The sequence below is a fragment of the Rhinoderma darwinii genome, chromosome 1 (genome assembly GCF_050947455.1).
Source record: "Rhinoderma darwinii isolate aRhiDar2 chromosome 1, aRhiDar2.hap1, whole genome shotgun sequence".
Lineage (NCBI taxonomy): Eukaryota > Metazoa > Chordata > Amphibia > Anura > Rhinodermatidae > Rhinoderma > Rhinoderma darwinii.
This window is the reverse complement of record NC_134687.1, coordinates 336582832-336605087: the sequence shown is the minus strand read 5'-3', so window position 1 is coordinate 336605087 and position 22256 is coordinate 336582832. Positions and strand designations below refer to the sequence as shown.

The following is a 22256-nucleotide window of genomic DNA, read 5'->3' as shown; positions in this document are numbered from 1 at the left end:
ATATATGGGCAGACAGCCCAGGATCCATTGAAGGACCCCAGGGTGGTCTTACCATATTTCCTGTTGTTAGGGCATACTGAGGTATGTCCTAACAACTGCCTGTGTACTATCCGTACACAGGCTAATATACTGGCATATAGATGTATGCCAGTACATTAAAGTTTAAAAATAAAGTAAAAACATAAAAGTAATGTTAAATTTACCTAATGTACCTCACACATTAACCCATTATGACTGAGAAACATGATGGGGTTAATTACTATTAATGTGAGCCAGATTCAAAATTCATCACACCTCGTGCCTCACATCAGAAAATGGAAGAACTTTTTTTATTATTATTACTGTTGGCAAAGTATCGTTTTGGTATCGAAATTGCAATACTACACAATGCATCGGTATCGAAGTCCAAATTATGATATCGTGACATCCCTAATCACTTCTGTCAAAATAATTTTTTTTATTATCGAGGTCTATGGATTGCAAATTGAAAAACAGATGCACACTTACAAGAACTAGAGGCGTTCGGAATAGCAGCCACTGGGATTCCACCTTTCATTTTTTCAAAGTAGGTCTCAAAATTAAATCAGTGATCTGCTTGACTGTTATGGGTTACAATACTTCTTCTTGCCTGCACTACTTTTTTGCCCCACTTACAAGCAGTTTCCGATTACCAGTCCATTTCCTTCAGGTTTGCAATATGTACTAATCTTTTTTATTAATTACCATCGGCTGATTTATTGCAGAAATTGCTGTGACTGTTCCATACATCTGAATGGCACTTGCAGAAATCCATGCATATGCTGCAGAAACAACTCTATTCACATGTATGGAATAGATTTTCGATTTTTCAGTTGCGATGAATCTGCCACGTGTAAACATACCTTTACTGGACCGATTAAACTGATCTGTTATTGGACTTTATTTTAAAAGTGTTACATGAAGAATCTAGATTTGTTCTAAATATGCCCCTTATAAATTGCAGGTAATATGTGCAGTCAAGTTGGAATAATAAATCACACATAAAAAGCAATCTCAAACTTCACATACAGGTTGTAAATCCTAATAGGAGCATTTATTACACCACTTTGCAAACATAAGAAAAATTATTTATGTAACGTTACATTAAAAGAGAAATTAATGATAAAAAAGGGAAATGGAGTGGATGGACAAAGACAGATGGGCATGGGACATTAACCTATACACTTACCCTTTCCATTTCTTTAAAGTCCTCATCTAGCTTGGTGCCTTCAGCTCCTCCAACCTTCTCACTTACTTTCTGTAAGAAAAATCGAATAAATTAATAAAACTCGCTAAAACCAAATAGTTTGCGTTAAAATTAAATATTTATACGGGATAATGGACTTTGCAACATTAAATACATTAACATAGCATCTGATCACGTAGGCTATCGGGTTCACTTCCTGTGAGGTCCTAGATGGAGAGGACCACCTCACATTCTAAGGCGGAGTATACTTTGTCTATTTTGTCAGACTATAAGCCAAATACACAGTTAGCTTTCTGCTCCACTGGAGAAGATGGGAAAGGTTTGTTAAGAGGCGGATGCCTCTTAAAAATTCTGTTGCATCTACCTGCTGGCCGTGCGACACAATTGTGGCGTAATGACCGCGGCTGTGCTCCGTCCCCCAACGGACATAAAATAAAAAGAATTGTATACTCACCTCACCAGTCCTCTTTGCTTCTCCCCACCGGGTCCCTTCAGGCTCTCACTACAGTCCGCGGCTCCAGAGTGCTGGGTCATATACAACGTCCTGACACCAGGACCTTATATGATCATCCTGACGGAGTCTGAGGGGACACCGTGCAGAAAAGCAGAGTGGTGAAGTGAGTATACAAGTCGTTCTACCAAAGAATGGTTAAAGAAGAATAAAGTTAAAGTTTTGGAATGGCCAAGTCAAAGTCCTGAGCAGTTCATAAGGCTGGGTTCACACGACCTATTTTCAGGCGTAAACGAGGCGTATTATGCCTCGTTTTACGCCTGAAAATAGGGCTACAATACGTCAGCAAACATCTGCCCATTCATTTGAATGGGTTTGCCGACGTACTGTGGAGACAACCTGTAATTTACGCGTCGTCGTTTGACAGCTGTAAATTGACTGCCTCGGCAAAGAAGTGCAGGGCACTTCTTTGCCACGTAGTTTGAGCCGTTCATTGTGAATTCAAGCTCAAGCACAGCTCAAGATTTACGAGCGTCTCAGACGGCTCGCAAAATGCGAGGAGGAGCATTTACGTGTGAAACGAGGCAGCTGTTAACAGTCTGTCTGTTGACACATAAATGCCTCTCATCGTGTGAACATACCCTAAGAGGAAACCCACCAACATAACAGAGTTGAAGCCATTTTGTACAGAGGAATGGGCTAAAATTCACCCAAGTCGATGTGCAGGACAAATTAACAATTACCGGAAACAACTAGATGAAGTTATTGCTGCACAAGGGTCACACCAGATACTGAAAGAAAAGGTTCACATACTTTTACCACTCACTGTTATGTGATACTGGATCATTTTCCTCAATAAATAAATGACAAAGTCTAATAGTTTTACTCATTTGTTTGATTTAGTTCTCTTTATCTACTTTTAGGACTTGTGTGAAAATCTGATGTAGTTTTAGATCAAATTTATGCAGAAATATAGAAAATTCTGGAGGGTTCACAAGTACCACTGTAATTGTAGATAAAATGTGTTTTGCATTGTATTTCATTGTGATCGAGTAAGGGTGGCTTCACATGAAGTGTTTTTAGAAAAAATGTCACTTTTCTGTAGCATTTTTCTGCCGCGTTTAGTGCTGCAAAAAACTCTGCAGCTAGATGTTAGCTGGAAGTCCATGGGGAAATACGCACTACAAACATTGCAGTTTTTTTAGGCGGCATTTCTTCTTTTGTTTTGAGTGTTTTTTGGCTCAGTGGCGTTTTTACAAAATAGCTGCAAGGCTGGCTTTGGTATTTTTTCTAGCATTTAGTGTCGTTTTATCCCATATACCTACATTGTTGTTTTTTTTGCCACTTCAAAAAAACCAAAAACAGTGGCAATGTGTGTTGCGTTTTTTTGTGGCGCTTCTCAGTATATATCAGGTGTTGCAAGAGGAATCTTTGCATCACATAATCATTGAATCACATAATTAACAATGTGAAAAACGCTAGTTAGAAAAAAAAAAAAAACAGCAGTACAACTATTAGCAAATAACACACCACCAGAAAAGCCTTAAAAACACATGTAGCATCTGATCACTCAGGCGAAGATTTCCCCAAAAACTTTTTAATGTATGTGTTTTTTGGCCAAAAAAAGCCACACAAAGTGTATGTGAAGGATGCCTAAGACCCTGTTCCCACAGTGTTTTTTACGCTAATTTTGATGCGGAAACCTCGTTGCAATCAGCACCAAAAACACCCCAAATCTCCCTCCATTAAATTATTAATTTTTTTGGCATTTGCTAGAAAATGCTTAAAAAAAAAAAAAAAGAAAAGTGTACAGACAAGCCTAAACATTTTTAGATTTTAAATCCGCCGCATTTTAATTTATTGCGATTTTCCCCATTGAATTTAATGGGGGTGTAAAACCCACAACAGATAGCCAAGCGTTGCGACTTTTGTGGGGGAATCACAGAGAATCTTATGCTTACAACCCGGGCGTAGTCATATCGACGCTTTCTTCTGTTCTTCCAGGACGCTTTCTTCGGTTTTATCCCATATGACTGCTGCAACCAATCACAGGTCACATGGACTGGAGCGTCATCCCGCGAGGCCAGACTACACGTCAGTGGAGGGACGTGTTGCCGTAACTATGGCCGGGGTAAGTATGAACTTTTTTTTTTTTATAGCGCTGCTTTCCACAGCGGAAATTCCGCCTTGGAAAACTGCACCACAATGTGGTCCGGTTTTTCCGGCAGAATGTGCTGTGGGATCTAGGTTGGATAGTTGGATACGTTACGGAGTTTTACGCAGCGTATCCGACCTGTGGGAACCCGGCCTAAGGAGATTTTCTCTGCTTGGAAAAAAACACCATGTGCATATACCCTACTTTAATATTTTGTATGCCAGTGTTGTAGGTTATTCCTGGTGATATCAAAGGATAGCTATATTGTGAGGCTGGATTCAAACGAGCATTTTCCGTCCGTAATGGATGGAATGTATTTCGTCCGCAAGTCCCGGACCGAACACACTGCAGGGAGCCGGGCATCATAGTTATGTACGGCGCTAGGAGTCCCTGCCTCTCCGTGGAACTACTGTCCCGTACTGAAAACATGATTACAGTACGGGACAGTTGTCCCGCAGCGAGGCAGGGACTCCTAGCGTCGTACATAACTATGATGCCGGCTCCCTGCAGTGTGTTCGGTCCGGGACTTGCGGCCGAAATACGTTCCGTCCTTTACGGACGTAACATGCTCGTGTGAATCCAGCCTGACCGGTGCAAAGATCGATCTATGAGCAAGGGAATATAAACCATTATTATTTACTAGTCCTTCTCAAGGAATTAGAATATCATCAAAAAGTTAATTTATTTCAGTAATTCAATTTAAAAAGTGAAACTCATATATTATACAGATTCATTACACACAGAGTGATCTATTTCCAGCATTTTTTTCTTTTAATGTTGATTATTATGGCGAACAGTTAATGAAAACCCAAAATTTAGTCTCTCAGAAAATGAGACTATAAATAAGCCCAATTTCAAAAATTATTTTTAATACTGAAATGTTGGCCTACTGAAAAGTATGTACAGTATATGCCCTCAATACTTGGTCGGGGCTCCTTTTGCATGAATTACTGCATCAATGCGGCGTGGCATGGGGGCGATCAGCCTGTGGCACTGCTCTGGTGTTATGGAAGCCCAGGTTGCTTTGATAGCGGTCTTCAGCTCGTCTGCATTGTTGGGTCTGGTGTCTCTCATCTTCCTCTTGGCAATACCCCATAGATTCTGGGTTTAGTTTGCTGGCCAATCAAGCATAGTGATACTGTGGTTAATAAACCAGGTATTGGTACTTTTGGCAGTGTCGGCAGGAACCAAGTCCTGCTGAAAAATGAAATCATCATCTCCATAAAGCTTGTCAGCAGAGGGAAGCATGAAGTACTGAAAATTTCCTGGTAGATGGCTGCGTTGACTCTGGACTTGATATAACACAGTGGACCAACACCAGCAGATGACATGGCTCCCCAAACCATCACTGACAGACAATGTAAACTTCACACTGGACTGCAAGCAACTTGCATGGATGCCTCTCCACTCTTCCTCCAGACTCTGGGACCTTGATTTCCAAATTAAATGCCAAATTTACTTTCATCTGAAAACAGGACTTTGGACCACTAAGCAACAGACCAGTCCTTTTAGAGGCTTAGGAAACCTTTGCAGGTGTTTTGTGTTGATTCGCTGATTAGAGTGACATCATGAGTCTACAATCTGCAACTTTTACCCAATATTCAAATTTTCTGAGAGACTAAATATTGGGTTTTCATTAACTTTTAGCCATAATCATCAACATTAAAAGAAAAAAATGCTGGAAATAGATCACTAATGAATAATAATAATGTGTAATGAATCTATAGAATATATGAGTTTCACTTTTTGAATTGAATTACTGAAATAAATTAACTTTTTGATGATATTCTAATTCATTGAGAAGGACTAGTATATTATCACTATTATATCAAGATATTCTGCTATTTCACAAACCACCATTATAATCATAAAGTCACATGTGCTACTGCAAAAACTGTAACGATAACATGTGTAACGATCACGTGTTACATGCTAAAAATTATAACGATAAGTACGCTTTAAGTGTAAGGGCTTGTCCACACGCAACGGATTTGCTGCAGAAAATTTCTGCAGCATTTCCGCTGAAACTAGCATTCCACTGCGGAAAAACTGCACCATTTCCTGCGTTTTGTACTGCAAAAAATAGTGGGGATTTTGCTGCGATTTTTTCAAGTCTGTGAGATGGGGATGTCACCCCTGACAAACGCAGGAATTCAGTTCACTTTCTGCAGCAGAAATGGACATATGCGGAACAAAAAACGCACCGCAGGTGAATTTCTGAACTGAAATTTTAGCAGTGTGTGGATGACATTTGTTCATTCACATCCACTTTGCTGCTGCTGTATTCCGCTGCATATTTTCGTTGCGCAATTCCGGGACAGAAAATGCGCAGCAATTCCGTTACGTGTGGACAAACCCAGCTTATCCACACGTAACGTAATTGCTGCAGAAAATTTCTGCAGCAATTCCGTAGAGACTATTAGAAATTCCGCTGCGGAAAAACTTCACCATTTCCTGCAGTTTTTACTGCAGAAAATGGTGCATATTTTGCCGCGTTTTTCACAATGGTAGGAGATGGTGACATCTCCTCTGAAAAACGCAGCAATTCAGTTCACTTTCCGCAGCAGGAATTTCTGCATGGATACTTTAAGCAGCGTATGGATGAGATTTGGGAAATCTCAGCCACTTTGCTGCTACTGTATTCTGCTGTGTATTTTCCGTCCACAATTCTGGACGGAAAATACGCACCAATTCCGTTATGTGTGGACAAGCCCTAAGACTCTACTAAACAATTGATCTATGAGGGTTAATCATTTTCCCACTATATACAATTATAAAATACGCCATTGCCACATCATTCATTCTCTGAAAGTTTATAAAATAATGAAAGAGTTTTATATAAAATTTTAATTTAAATAGATTGGAGAGATAAACGCATATATCCAAAGAGAATAAAAAAAAACTGTTCAGAGTGTAAACGATACATTGATGTTAAAACATTCTATATCTTATATTCCCTTTCATGATGTTATGTCCCAGCTATATCAATCTCTATTGTAACTTCATGCAGGAGGAAAAGCTATTTACCTCCTCCCTGATGTATACCAGCACTGAACTACAGTTTCCAGCATGCCTTCCTTTTTATTTATTTTTATTTTAACAATGCCCTACAGGGTGAAAGTTCTGGACTGTCCGACTCATGACTCTTACAATAGAAACTCACAAGAGAAATCCAATGAATGGTTACTGTACATACAAATTTAGAAGAGCTGGGGTAGGGGTTACACTTTAATGTCTACTTGATTATTGTATCCATCAAGTCACATATTATTTTGATGCTTACCTATATATATTAAACATGGTTCTTGATCAAGCTCAGAATGAGTAAATAGTTCAGTGAGCTTAAAAGGGTAACTAAACGTTTGACAATCTTCTGACATGTCATAGTGACTTGTCAGAAGTTTTGATCGCTGGGGGTCTGAGCACAGAGACCCCCACCAATCGCTAAAACGAAGCAGCTGAAGTGGTTGTGTGAGCGCTCAACCGCTTTGTTTCTGTTCAGCTTTTTCCGGAAAGCCGATGTATCAGAGTACTGGCTTAAAGACATTCTATTGAGTCCGTACTCCGATACATTGATTTCTGGAAAGAGCCGAACAGAAACGAAGCGGCTGAGCGATCACACGAGTGCTTCTGCTGCTTTGTTTTAGCAATTGGTGGGGGTCTTCGTGCTCGGACCACCACCAATCAAAACTACTCACATATCACTAGGACATGTCAGAAGTTTGTTAAACGTTTAGTTAACCTTTAAAATTGTAAAAACATCAATCTTTATTATTTCTCGAGAAACATTATTTTTTTTTCCTCATAATTGCATTGGCAAGTCCTATCAACATGTTTTAGTCAAATGATCTACACAGGTTCTTTAGTAAATGTCTGAATTACATTCATTTCAGAATTATCATCTTATATGTGCATGACTAAAATCCTAGCTTATATTTATAATAGATCCTCCAAGCAAAATTTTAGAAGCATTGAGACTACTAAATGATTGTTCCGTGGTTAGCATATATTATATATTAGAACATTTAAATTGGTAGAAATACATTTTTGACATGATTTACTCTCTCCTTTAATAAAATACATATGGAATTTTATATTCAAGCGACAATGAAACAGCAGGAAAATAATACACAAAAAAATAAAAAAATGAGCAGCCATAGTTACCATAAAGGGTTTCGGTGGTTTTGTATGCCCAAAATTATGTGATAAATTCTGTTTTGACGGTTCCCATACTTGATCTGTATGGTAGTGATGATATGAAGTTATGGTGTAACACTAGAACTGGGATCCCCACTGATTACTAAAGTGGAGAGATCGAGGCGACTTTGATATTTTTACTGCACAGCGCAATTTCAGAGCAGAAGCTGTGCAGAGAACTAAAATGTAGCCCAATTTAAGGGGACCATATCACAAATTTTTTTATTTTTTTTTACAAATTAGAAACATATACTAAAACATATTTTTTACCTAATCTTTTGTATTTTCTGATTGTATATTTTTTATTCTATTTCCTGCAGAAGAATTTGATGGCAGCCATATTTTCTAAATTTTCAGAGATATGCTTTACCGCAGCCACATGGAAATAGGAAACAATAGTCTGGAAGATGACCCACTGACCTACTATGGGAGATTGTTCTAGGCATGCTCTGTGACTTAAAAAAAAAATGGAAACGGTAGACAGCACTCAGTTAATGTGTAGATGAATCACCAGTGGTTTATTCCAGTATTGCTACCTTTTTTCTGTACTATTGGGGATGCTAGGACCATGCCCCTGGTTTGGCGTGCACCACTAATCGACCAGGTTATATAAGGAGTTCTGTTCTCATCTCTGCTTCGAATACTCTGTGACCTGTGCAGATACCACTGTGCAGGGAGGGGGAGTGGTATCAGTCACCTATTGTCCATGGTGGATCCTGCGTTATCTGCCTTCAGCTTTATAATAGAGGTGATACTTTTCTTTGTAATACAGCCTCTGATGATAATTAGCGTATTTTTCAGACTATAAGACGTAGTTTTTAGCAAGAATAAATCTTGCTAAAAAGTCCCTGCGCCTTATAGTCCGCAGTCAAGGGACCCGGCAGCGCCGGGCGCCATGACTGCTTCATTACTTAACCCCTTCGCGACCCATGACGTGCCGGCACATCATGGAGCTGGAGGGGGATGATGTATGGAGCGGGCTCACGCGCTGAGCCCGCTCTATACACTGCAGGTGTCCGCTTCTGACACGCTGCTCTAACGGCCAGGGACAGCAATTTCGCTGTTCCTGGCAGTTTAAAGGGCTTGTGCCATAAAACACATGTATCCCCTATACACAGGATAGGGGATACATGTGTGATCGATAAGGAGCACAGGGACCGAAAGTTACCAGGAGCGCTGCATGAGAAGCTGTGACTTCCGCGTTCTGTGTCCGGCAGCTTCATAGAGATCAATGGATTCTTCTGCGCATGCGTGAGCGGCTCTCCATTGATCTCTATGGAGCTGCGGAACAGATAAGCCGGACACAGAACCCGGAAGTTCAGGCTTCTCATGTAGCGCTCTTGGTAATTTTCGGTCCCCTTTTCTCCTCATCGCTGGGGGTCCCAGCGGTCGGACCCCCAGCGATCTTACATGTAGCCCCCATCCTGTGGATAAGTGATAAGTGTTTTATGGCAAACCCCTTTAACTAGTTAAATGCTGCGGCCAATAGCAACCGCGGCATTTATAGGGGTTTTTCTATGAAGGACATTTATGACATATCCACAGGATATTTCAAAAGAAGTAGTAGGACAACAGCACATGTCTTCAAATCTTCAAAGTGGTTTTTATTGTCAAGACATCCACAATCGACAGGCAACGTTTCGACCCATAGTGAGTGAGGGGTCTTTGTCAAGCCTCACTCACTATGGGTCGAAACGTTGCCTGTCGATTGTGGATGTCTTGACAATAAAAACCACTTTGAAGATTTGAAGACGTGTGCTGTTGTCCTACTACTTCTTTTGAAATTTACATCATGCCGGAGTGGGTTTGCCTGGCTTGACAGCGTGCACCGCAACAGATTCGGGATTAGTGCTGCTTCAAAAAAAAATTTTCTCTTGATATCCACAGGATATGTCATAAATGTCAGGTAGATGCAGTTCCCACCTCTGGGACCCGCACCTATCTCTAGAACGGGGCCCCTCTAAACCCTGTTCTAGCTTTCTGTGCTCTCCCGGCCACTTTATTACATGTGGAGTTATTGAAACAGCGTAACTCGCGGAGCTGCGCTGTTTCCCTAACTCCCATAGAACTGAACAGTAGTTACGGAAACAGCGCAGCTCGCATGCTACACTGCTTCCGTAACGGTCATTCACTACTATGGGATTTAGAGAAACAGAGTAGAAACACTGTTTCAGTAACTCCACATGTAGCCAAGTGGCCGCTGGTTCAAGTCCCCTAGGGGAACTAATAAAATGTGTAAAAAAAAAAAAAAAAATGTTAGATACATTTTCAGGAGTGTAAAAAAAATAAATATTAAGAGTTAAAAAAAACAAAACCTTTTCCCATTTTTCCCCAAGCACATGTAAAAAAATACAATAATATGGTATCGCTGTGTCCCTAAAAGTCCGATCTATTACAATATACCATTATTTCACTCGCACGGTGAGTTTAAGAATGTAAAACATCAAAATAGTTTTTTGGTCACCTTAGTGCTTAAAATATGAAATAAAAAAAAAGTGATTAAAAAAATAGTATGTACCAAAAAATGGTGCCAATAAAACTACCAGCTTGTCCCGCAAAAAGTAAGCCCTCACACCGCTCAATCGATGAAAAAAATATAAAAAAAATGTGGTAAAACAGAATAAATTATTTTTTAACAAATAATTTTTTTCCTATTCTCGGTTGTCTAAAACCTGGGTGCGTCTTATGGTCAGGTGCATATTATAGTCCGAAAAATACGGTATAGGTCACTCCATTGTGAGGGTTGGTTGCCAATGTTACATTTCTTTAAAATCTTCCCGTTTTCAATTATAGATAGTGACATAGAAAATTAAGAAAATAAATGACCAAATATTTTGTAAAAAAAAGTTTTACATAAAATCTTGATTTAAACAATAGGTCATTTTCTATTGATACATTGCATGTGGTCAGAATTGGAGGTGTGCAGGGAGAAATCCAAGATCTATTTTACTAGCACTTACACCACTTTGTAGAAATAATCCTTTAGAGGTTCCAGCGGTTGGATCCCCACCAATTATGATGTAGTGATACCAGAGTACATTTCTGTTCTTGACTTTCCACAGGTTTTTTGTTCTTACGTTGACATAACTGTCTTGTTTTTCCAAAGATGAGTAATCGCTAACTTTGCCATACACGCTAGAATTTTATTTTATTAAGGAAAATGCAGAATAGAAAGAAGATTTTCCCATTTAGCCATCACCATAAATAATGTGATATTGTACAGATTGTTATAGTTATGGGAATACCAAATATGTCTATGTTATTTACTATTTTGTGATGAGTTTTAAAAAAGAAATTTTCTGGATTTAGTTTTTTTCACCTATATATTTTTTTTATTTACAAAACACTAACTTTACTGAAAACAACTTTTTTTTTTAGTCCTATTAGGGCAATTTTACATTCCATTTTTTTTTTTATCTATAATGTCCTGGCACCTATCAATATATCTCTATATACCAGTACAGTGTGTCTGAATAATAACACTAGGGCATTTAGGCAAAGAAAATCCTTATCAAATTGCATATTTGAATACATTGGGGAGATACTGTAGTATATACATATAGTATTGGGACACACCTCCTAATCATTGAATTTAGGCGTTTCATTCAGTCCCATTGCCACAGGTGTATAAAATAAAAGCACCTAGCCATGCAGTCTACCTTTAGAATGACCCATTCTTTCACTTATACTACCGTTCAAAAGTTTGGGGTCACCCAGACAATTTTGTGTTTTCCATGAAAACTCACACTTATCAAATGAGTTGCAAAATGACTAGAAAATATAGTCAAGACATTGACAAGGTTAGAAATAATGATTTTCTCCTTCAAACTTTGCTTTCGTCAAAGAATGCTCCATTTGCAGCAATTACAGCATTGCAGACCTTTGGCATTCTAGCTGTTAATTTGTTGAGGTAATCGGGAGAAATTTCACCCCATGCTTCCAGAAGGCCCTCTCACAAGTTGGATTGGCTTGATGGGCACTTCTTGTGTACCATACGGTCAAGCTGCTCCCACAACAGCTCTATGGGGTTGAGATCTGGTGACTGCGCTGGCCACTCCATTACAGATAGAATACCAGCTGCCTGCTTCTTCCCTAAATAGTTCTTGCATAATTTGGAGGTGTGCTTTGGGCCATTGTCCTGTTGTAGGATGAAATTGGCTCCAATCAAGTGCTGTCCACAGGGTATGGCATGGCGTTGCAAAATGGAGTGATAGCCTTCCTTATTCAAAATCCCTTTTACCTTGTACAAAGCTCCCACTTTACCAGCACCAAAGCAACCCCAGACCATCACATTACCTCCACCATGCTTGACAGATGGTGTCAGGCGCTCTTCCAGCATCTTTTCAGTTGTTCTGCGTCTCACAAATGTTCTTCTGTGTGATCCAAACACCTCAAACTTCGATTCGTCTGTCCATAACACTTTTTTCCAATCTTCCTCTGTCCAATGTCTGTGTGCTTTTGCCCATATTAATCTTTTCCTTTTATTAGCCAGTCTCAGATATGGCTTTTTCTTTGCCACTCTGCCCTGAAGGCCAGCATCCCGGAGTCGCCTCTTCACTGTAGACGTTGACACTGGCATTTTGCGGGTACTATTTAATGAAGCTGCCAGTTGAGGACCTGTGCGGCGTCTATTTCTCAAACTAGAGACTCTAATGTACTTGTCTTGTTGCTCAGTTGTGCAGCGGGGCCACCAACATGAAATTGCTTCCCTCCTAAATATTCCACGATCAACTGTTAGTGGTATTATTGCAAAGTGGAAGCGTTTAGGAACTACAGCAACTCAGCCACGAAGTGGCAGCCCACCTAGAGTTATAGAGCGGGGTCGCCAGTGCGGAGGCACACAGCGACCCGGAGTGCCTCAGCAAACGCTCTGCTGACTCAATAATTGCAGAGTTCCATAACTTCTCTGGCATTAACATCCACACAAAATCTGTGTGGCGGGAGCTTCATGACATAGGTGTCATGCCCATGGTCGCGAGCCGTCAGACTCACTCACCTCCTGACGCCCGCAGCCATGGAACTGTGAGCGCTGGTCCCCATCTCATCCTCAGGAGACACCAGCACTCACTTCCGCTTCTCCCAGCCGGGTCCCGTAGGTTGAGTGTGCACGCTCGTGCCCGCTCTTAAAGGGCCAGTGCGCGCACCTGAAATTAAGTACAGAATTAGCCCATGAGCCCTGGACTATAAGAGGGGTCCAGCCCCTTCCTGCCTTGCCTGAGCCTTTTTGTCGTTCTCCTAGTCTGTCTAAGCAAATGGTCTCCTAAGTGTTTTCCAGTTCCCAGTGTTTCCCGCTCCTGCTACCTGTATCCTGTGCTATCCTGGTCAAGTACCGTGTCGAGCTGTGCTGTATACCACGCCTGTCTTGCTACACCACGCCTGGCGCCTGCCTGCTGCCTAGTCCCAGCCGAGCCTGTTTTGCTACTGTCTGAGCTACCACAGGTACACTATACGAACTATAGACTGAGTCCTGTTGGCCAGCTGCCATACCGTCAAGGCGGTATGGTCCAGTGGGTCCACGTACCCAACGTGACAATAGGTTTCCATGGCTGAGCATCTGCATGCAAGCCTTACATCACCAAGCACTATGCCAAACATCGGATGGAGTTTTGTAAAACCACTTGACTCTGGAGAGGTGGAAACATGTTCTGTGAAGAGACAAATCACCCTTCTCTATCTGGCATTATGAGTGGTTATCTGGATTTTTAAAATTGATTGCCTATCCTTATGGGGGTCCGCATACCAAGACATTTTGGACAATTGTATGCTTCCAACCTTGTGAAAGTAGTTTCGGGAAGGCCCTTTTCTCTTTCAGCATGACTGTGCCCAAGTGCACAAAGCAAAGTCCATAAAGGCATGGTTGGGTGAATGTGGTGTGGAAGATCTTGAATGGTCCGTACAGAGCCCTGACCTCAACCCCATCAAATACCTTTGGGATGAAATAGAAAGGAGATTGCTTGTCAGGACCTCTCGTCCAACATCAGTGTCCGACCTCACAAATGCTCTTCTGGACAAATGGGTAAAAATTCCCACAGACACACTCTGAAATCTTGTAGACAGCCTTTCCAGAAGAGTGGAACCTATTCTACATGCAAAGAGGGTCATAAAAGCTCCTGTAGTTGTAATGTGTAGGTGTCCCAATTAGGGTTGTCACGATACCAGAATTTGGACTTCTATTCCGATACTTCGTGTAGTATTGCGATTCTCGATACCAAAACGATGCCTTGCCAACCATGAGAGGAAAAAAAACACAAAAATATAAACACCTTCAATTTTCTGAACATAAAATTTTTATTGGATTGAATCTAGTAGGGGATACGTGTGATTGCTGGGTGTCAGCCACTGGGACCCACAGCGATGACGAGAATGGAGACCGAAAGTCCCCCGAAGTGCTCCATGAGAATGAGTGTGTGAGCATGCTCGGCCAGCGCTCCATTTATTTTGATGGGTCTTCTTGGACCACTGTCTCCATCAATGGAGCTCTGGCTGAACATGCTCACAATCCTCCATTCTCATGGAGCACTTTGGGGGGACTTTCAGGTCTCGGTTCTCCTCATCGCTGAGGGTGCCAGTGGCCGACACCCAACAATCAAACGTATCCCCTACCTTGTGAAAAGGGGATTAATGTGATTTGTGGGAAAACCCCTTTAATAGTAATGGCAACATTAGAGTCAATGTGGGTCACATTAACCCCAATGTTCCTCAATGCTGGCTGAAACCAATACTAGTGCCTTTATTTTAGGCTTTTGTTCTGCTCAAATACCTGCCTGGGGCTTTCCTCTGTGACTACACTGCAGTGCAGTCCTGATTCAAAACTTAGGATGCGAGCGACACAGGCACATCAACAGGAATCCACTGCCTGTGCCGCTCGCGTCATTCTCCTCCCTCCCTGCCCCTACAAACAGAAGCAGATCATCATTGGTGGCAGTGGAAACAGGAGGGAGGACTCAGCACATCATTCGTGGCAATGGGAAAGAAGGGAGGAGAGTTCCTCGCTCCTACTGTGACGCGCTCAGGACTAATGATGAGCGGGTTGGTCACTGAAAGAAGAGAACATTGCTGGGGCCCTATACAGTGTGCGCACCCTGTTCTGTTCTCTTCATGCATTGCAATAGTAAGCTGTGCGGACGCACAGCTTAGTATCGAAATACGTAAATTGACGATATCGAACAGTTTCCCAGCCCACAGCATGGAAATGGTATCGAAATTTTGATGCATCGTGCATCCCTAGTCCCAATACATTTGTCCATATTTATATTATACACACACACACACACACACACACAGTTAAGAAGTTCAGATGAAGTGGAGCAGAAAAAAATAATAAGGTTACTTTAGCTCATTTGGAAGCAATCAATTCTAATCTAAACAGAATTTAATGTGTCTGTCATCTCTATTAATAAGGAATAAATAGCTGTCACATAGCTTTGCTAGACTGTAATTTCTATGAAAAATAATGGAGCACAGTCTGACTGATTCAGGGAAGCTTATCATTTTCTACATTACCACAAGATTTACTATTAGGGTATGTTTCCACGGCTTGGCAAAATACGTCTGAAAATACGGAGGTGGCGAAAACAGCTCCTGATTTTCAGACATTTTTGTAGCAACTCGCGTTTTTCATGGCGTATTTTACGGACATTATTCGAGCTGTTTTTCAATGGAGTCAATGAAACACGGCTCCAAAAACGTCCCAAGAATTGACATGATCTTTTTTGCGGGCGTCTTTTTACGCGCCATATTTTGACAGCGACGCGTAAAATAACACCTCGTGGTAACACAACACCGTAAAACCCATTGAAAGCAATGGGCAGATGTTTGTAGGCGTAATGGAGCCGTTTTTTTCAGGCATAATTCGAGTCGTAAAACGCCCGAATTACGTCTGAAAACAGTGCATGTGAACATACCCTTATTCTAGCAAAACCATTTTTTTCTTACTTTAAAAAAATACAATTTAAAAAAAAAGTGGTCTAGTGCGAAGTGGGGCTTTTCTATCTGGGACCAGAAAAGGAATATATTTAGGAATGTCAATGCAGGTATTAAAATGAGTTTTTTAATGCTATGGCCAGGCTCACAAAAACCATCTCTATAGAAAGATATTGTTACATGTTTGTGAATTTATAAATTCCTACGCACACACAGAAGGAATACACTATGGGGAACATTTAGGCCTCGTGCACACTTACATCACCGTTTTCACGGCCGCTGTTGACAGGTCCGTGAACCAGTTTTAGCGGCAGTCTTATTTCCGTGTGCACTCCGTGTTTCCGTTTCCGTGCGCCGAGAATGGTACTGTCCAGGGTGCTGAAAGAGTTAATGGGCTGCACTGATCGGCGGTAAATCTTTCAGCAACCTTGACAGTACCATGCTCGGCGCGCGGAAAATACAATTTTAACCCCTTAGTGTCTAAGCCTTTTTTTGGCCTTGTGGACACAGCCGATTTTTGCAAATCTGACGTGTCACTTTATGTGGTAACAACTCCAGAATGCTTTTGCCTATCCAAGCGATTCTGAGACTGTTTTCTCGTGACATGTTGTACTTTATGATACTGAAAAAATGTCGTCGTTAAATTCAATATTTATTTGTAAAAAACACCAAAATTTAGAGAAAATTTTCAAAAATCTAAATTTTTCTAAATTGTAATGTATCTGCTTGTAAAACAGATCGTAATACCACACAAAATATTTACTAGTTAACATTTCCTATATGTCTACTTTATGTTTGCATGTTTTTTGAACGTCCTTTTATTTTTCTAGGACGTTACAAGGCTTAGAACTTTAGCTGCAATTTCTCGCATTTTCAAGAAAATTTCAAAAGGCTATTTTTTCAGGGACCAGTTCAGTTCTGAAGTGGCTTTGAGGGCCATATATATATTAGAAAGTCCCCATAATTCACCCCATTTTAAAAACAGCTCACCTCAAAGTATTCAAAACAGCATTCAGAAATTATTTTAACCCTTTAGGCATTTCACAGGAAATAAAGCAAAGTAGAGGTGAAATTTACAAATGTAAATTTTTTTTTTACGAAATTCCTTTGTAATACAGTTTTTTCTGTAACACAGAAGGTTTTACGAGAGAAACACAATTGAATACTTATTGCCCAGATTCTGCAATTTTTAGAAATATCCCACATGTGGCCCTAGTACCTCTATTTTATTAGACTATATTTTAGCCACCATGTCAGGTTTGAAGAGGTCTTGTGGTGCCAAAACAGTGGAAACCCCCCAAAAGTGACCCCATTTTGGAAACTACACCCCTCAAGGAATTTTTTAAGAGGTATAGTTAGCATTTTGACCCACAGGTTTTTTGCTAAATTTATTGGAACTGGTCTGTGAAAATGAAAACTTTTTTTCTGAAAAAAACATACGATATTTTAGTTTTTACAAGGAATAAAGGAGAAAAAGCACCCCAACATTTGTAAAGCAATGTCTCCGGATTACGGCAATACCCCATATGTGGTAATAAACTACTGTTTGGAACCACGGCAGGGCTCAGAAGGGAACGAGGGCCATTTGGATTTTGGAGCGCAGATTTTGCTGGAATGGTTTTCGGTGCCATGTCGTGTTTGCAAAGCCGTGGAGGGACCATAACAGTGGAAACTCCCCAAAAGTGACATCCATTTTGGAAACTACACCCCTCAAGGAATTCTTCTAGGGGTAAAGTTAGCATTTTGACCCTACACGGTTTTTGCTGAATTTATGGGAAATATGCCGTAAAATGTAAAATAGTTTTAGCTCAGATTTTTTCATTTTTACAATAGATAAAGGAGAAAATACACCCCAATATTGGTAAATCAAACTCTTCCGAGCACAGCAATACCCCATATGTGGTAATAAACTGCTGTTTGGACACATGGCGGAAGTTAGAAAGGACGGAGCGCCATTTGACTTTGAGCTCAAGTTTTGCTGGAATGGTTTGCGGCCCCATGTCACATTTGCAAAGCCACTGAGGGGCCAAAATAGTGCAAACCCAGCATAAGTGACCCCATTTGGGAAACTATACCCCTCGTGGAATTTATCTAGCGGTACAGTGAGCATTTTGACCCCACAGTTTTTTTGCTGAATTATTGGGATTATGCAGTGAAAACGAAAATCTACATTCTTTACACTAAAATGTTGAATTGTTTTCATTTTCACAAGGAATAAAGGAGAAAAAGCGCCCCAACAATTGTAAAGCAATTTCTCCCGAGTACGGCAATACCCCATATGTGGTCATAAACTGCTGCTTGGATACACCGCAGGGCTCAGAATGGCAGGAGTGCTACATCTAGATTTTGGTTGATTGTTTTTTGGGCGCCATGTCGCATTTGCAGAGCCCCTGAGGTACCCATACAGCAGAAACCCCTGAGAAGTGACTCCATTTTGGAAACTTTACCCCTCAGGGTAATCATCTAGGGGTGTACTGAGCATTTTGATCCCACAGGTGTTTCATAGATTGTATTAGAATGAGGCAGTGAAAATGAAAAAAAAATTTTTTCCCAAAAATATGTCGTTTTGCACCGAATTTTTTTCCCCACAAGGGGTAATAGGAGAAAAAACAACACATAATTTCTTACCCAATTTCTCCAGAGTACGGCAATACCCCATGTGTGGCCGTAAACTGCTGTTTGGGCACATGGCAGAGCTCAAAATGGAAGGAGTGCCATGTGGCTTTTAGAGCGCAGATTTTGCTGGACTGGTGTACAGGCGCCATGTCGCATTTGCAGAGCTCCCTTAGGTACCAGAGTAGAGTACAAAATGGGGTCACTACTCATGGTTTTAAAAACTACACCCCTCAAGACATTTAACATTTATCATTTGCCTGGACATATGACAGGGCTTAGGAGTGAAAGGCGCATGTGAGACCTATTTTGGTGATTTTCGCAGCATTTAGCCCACAATGGCAGGGCTCCGGGGTCAAATAGTAAAACAAAGCCGCAAGTAGTGACCCCCATTTTGGAAACTGCACCCCTGAAGGCATTTTGACCACACAGGTTTTTTTTTTCTATTAGAAATGAATGCTCAGTGGATGGTGCAAAGTGAAAATTGCAAATTTCCACAGGTATGTGCCATTTTAGTGCACAATATTTCGTGCCCAGTTCGTGCCACTGAAGACCTAATACCTTAAACTGTTAAGCGGGTTCTCCCGGGTATAGTGATGCCATATATGTGGACGTACACTGCTGCTTGGGCACGCTGCAGGGCTCAGAAGGGAGGGAGCGCCATTTGGCTTTTGGAGCGTGGATTTTGCTCGCTAGTTGTTTTGTTTGGGGTTTTGCTGGTATTTCAGTTATGATGTGGGGGCATATGTAAACTGTGAGGAGTACAACAGGGTATAATAAGAGGGTATAATAATTGGGTAAATAAATAATTATCCACAGATGTGTGGCCAGTGTCGCACTGATAAATGGTGCCCAATCTTATCTGCTTTTGGACACTCTGCACATTTTGCATCGCCATATTCTGAGAGCCAAAACTTCTTTATTTTTTCTCCTCCGGAGCTGTGTGAGGGCTTATTTGTTGCGGGACAATCTGTAGATTTCATTGGTACCATTTTGCGGTACATGCGATTTTTTGATCACTTTGTATTTCATTTTTTTGGCAAGCAAGGTGACCAAAAACCTGCAATTCTGATGTTTTTTATTATTCTTTTTTTTTTTACGGCGTTCGCCATGCGCTATGAATGACAATTTTACTTTATTCTGTGGGTCGGTATGATTACGGCGATACCATATTTATATAGTTTTTCTTATGCTTTGCAGCGTCTGCACGATAAAATCACTTTTGTTTCAAATAATTTATTTTTTGTGTCACCATATTCTGGGAGCCATAACTTTTTTATTTTTCCGTCAAAAAAGCTGTGGGAGGGCTTGTTTTTTGCGGGACGGGCTGCAGTTTTTAGTGGTATGATTTTGGGGTACATGCAACTTTTATGCGTTTTGGTTTTTCCTATAATAAAAGTCTTATTATAGGAAAAAGGCTGTTATAGTGTTTAACATGAAACTTGTTTTTTTTTACTTTTTTACAACATTTTTATTAACTTGTTTTAACTTTTTTTTGTCACACTAGGGAACTTGAAGGCATGAAGCCCTGATCGCTATTCTAATACACTGCACTACCTACATAGTTCAGTGTATTAGAGCTGTCAGCTATTCACTGACAGCAAGCCTATTAGGCTTCGCCTCCCGGTGCGGCCTAATAGGCTTTCGTACTAGGAAGCGATTGTTAGGCTACGGTTGCCATAGCAACCATCGGAACACCCGTTGGTGCCGATGGTTGTCATTAGCAACCATAGGGTACGATCTAATCACTTAGATGCAGCGATAGCTGCATCTAAGGGGTTAATCGGCCGGATCGGAGCCTAGCTCCGGTCCTGGCCATTAGGGCACGATGTCAGCTGTGACAAACAGCTGAAACCCGCGCCCGTGGCAACCATCGTGGTTGCCGACAGGCTACAAGACACTTCGATCGCGTTGATCGATGCATCGAAGGAGTTAATCGGCCGGATCGGAGCCTAGCTCCGGTCCTGGCCGTTGCAGAGGGGTGTCGGACAACTGATACCAGCGTTGATAGCGCTGGCTCAGCTTCTGAGCCAGAGCCAACACATACATCACGTCATGGAGCTGTGATTGGTCAGTCTGCTTTGACTGACCAATCACAGCGATCGCCGGCAGGAGACCGCTGTGATCGGTCCCCTGCCGTCTTACTGTGCCGATCAACTGTCATAAACAGTTGACGGCACAGTTCTGTCACATTGTCCTTTTGACAGGGTGACAGTTTTTAGCCAGGACGCACCGGTACGCCCTGGTGCCTTGAAGCACTTCAATGCAGGACGTACCGGTGCGGTAAGGGGTTAATGTAATAAAAAATAAAATAAAAATAAGTTCATATTTACATTCCTCCTCTCCGGCCTCCAGCGATGACGTTTCATCCATGTCGCCGCTGCAGCCAATCACAGGCTGTAGTGGCGGTCACGCACGTCAGGATGACGTCAGAAGGCCGGCCTCCAGGGATGACGCTTCATCCCACGTGACCGCCTCTGCAGCCAACTCGTCACCAAGACAACGACCGGGAACGCATGTAATGCTTTTTATTTTATTTTTAATCAGCAGCCTCTTTTCTCTATCAGTGATTGATAGAGACAAGTGGCTGCCGATTAGTGTAATATTTTTCTGCCCACCCGGCGGTTGCTAGGCAACGGCTCCGTCACACACGGACATGCTCTACTTTGGGTCGGAACGGAGCAACGGACCGTCAAAAAAACTGAAGTGTGCATGGCCCCATTTAAATAAATTGGTCCAGGGTGCTATCCGTGACAAAAACGGATAGCACCCTGAAGGAAAAATCTGAAGTGGGCATGGGGCCTAATAAGGCTCTGTTCATTTTTACACTATGTTGGCATAAGCAGTTGCATATAAATCAGCCATTGACTCATATTGCAAAAAATGATACTGTGTGACATACTTTTTTATGTGGGGTCCCCTATTGAGAAGCGTAGCTGTATTGAGAAGCATAGTTGCAGAGGCATACAGCCTAAATGTATGCCGAAAGAACATTTTGTTATACGTGGGGTCTTTAAAGGCTATAGATAAATTCAGCAAGGGTAGATAGCAGGAAACATAGTGGCACAGCACTTTCCTAGCACCACTGCCACTGCATTCTGGCGATCAGCAGGGGCCACAGCAAGAGGACTCCACCGGTCGGACATTTATGGCATATCCTTGTGAAATACCATCAATGTCTGTCATAAGACAGACCTTTTTAAGGGGAAAATACCTAATATCCCTAGTGGTTGAGGTGGTGAAGAAATGAAAAGTAACATTCCTGATGGTGTAGACTGGTGAAAAGTTTATTTCTTCATACTCTATGTCAAGTTGGTCACCGATTCCTCCACGAGGACTGTGAGACTCTGTAGTCGACAGCACTGTTGCGTTGCATAACTGGGGAACAGGAGTAAGATATGAATGATATTTGTATGTTCTACCCATGTTAGCAGTTTCCTCCCACAATCCAAAAATATACTGATAGGTTAATTGACTTCTTATGTAATGGGCCCCAGTGTGTGTCTGAGATAGGAAATTAACATTATAACCCCCATTGGGGACAGGGACTTATGTGAATAGTGACATATTCCACAGGGTTGTACAAAGATTTAAGTATAGGAGAAATAATAAATTTATTGTGGCATCTTAACGAAGTCCAAAAGCTACTGCCGTTCAGTCCCTACTCTCATCATTGGCTGAACTGAAGTAAG

General features: G+C 41.4%; 1 protein-coding gene across 1 annotated transcript in view; it reads right to left on the bottom strand.

Moving 5' to 3' along the window:
• The window catches only part of SH3GL2 (SH3 domain containing GRB2 like 2, endophilin A1), a 163900-nt gene that overhangs the window by 46068 nt on the left and 95576 nt on the right, over positions 1-22256 (bottom strand). The window contains exon 2 of the mRNA XM_075851688.1: positions 1208-1276. Within this exon, the coding sequence (XP_075707803.1) occupies positions 1208-1276 (69 nt within the window). The remainder of the gene's footprint in view (positions 1-1207; positions 1277-22256) is intronic.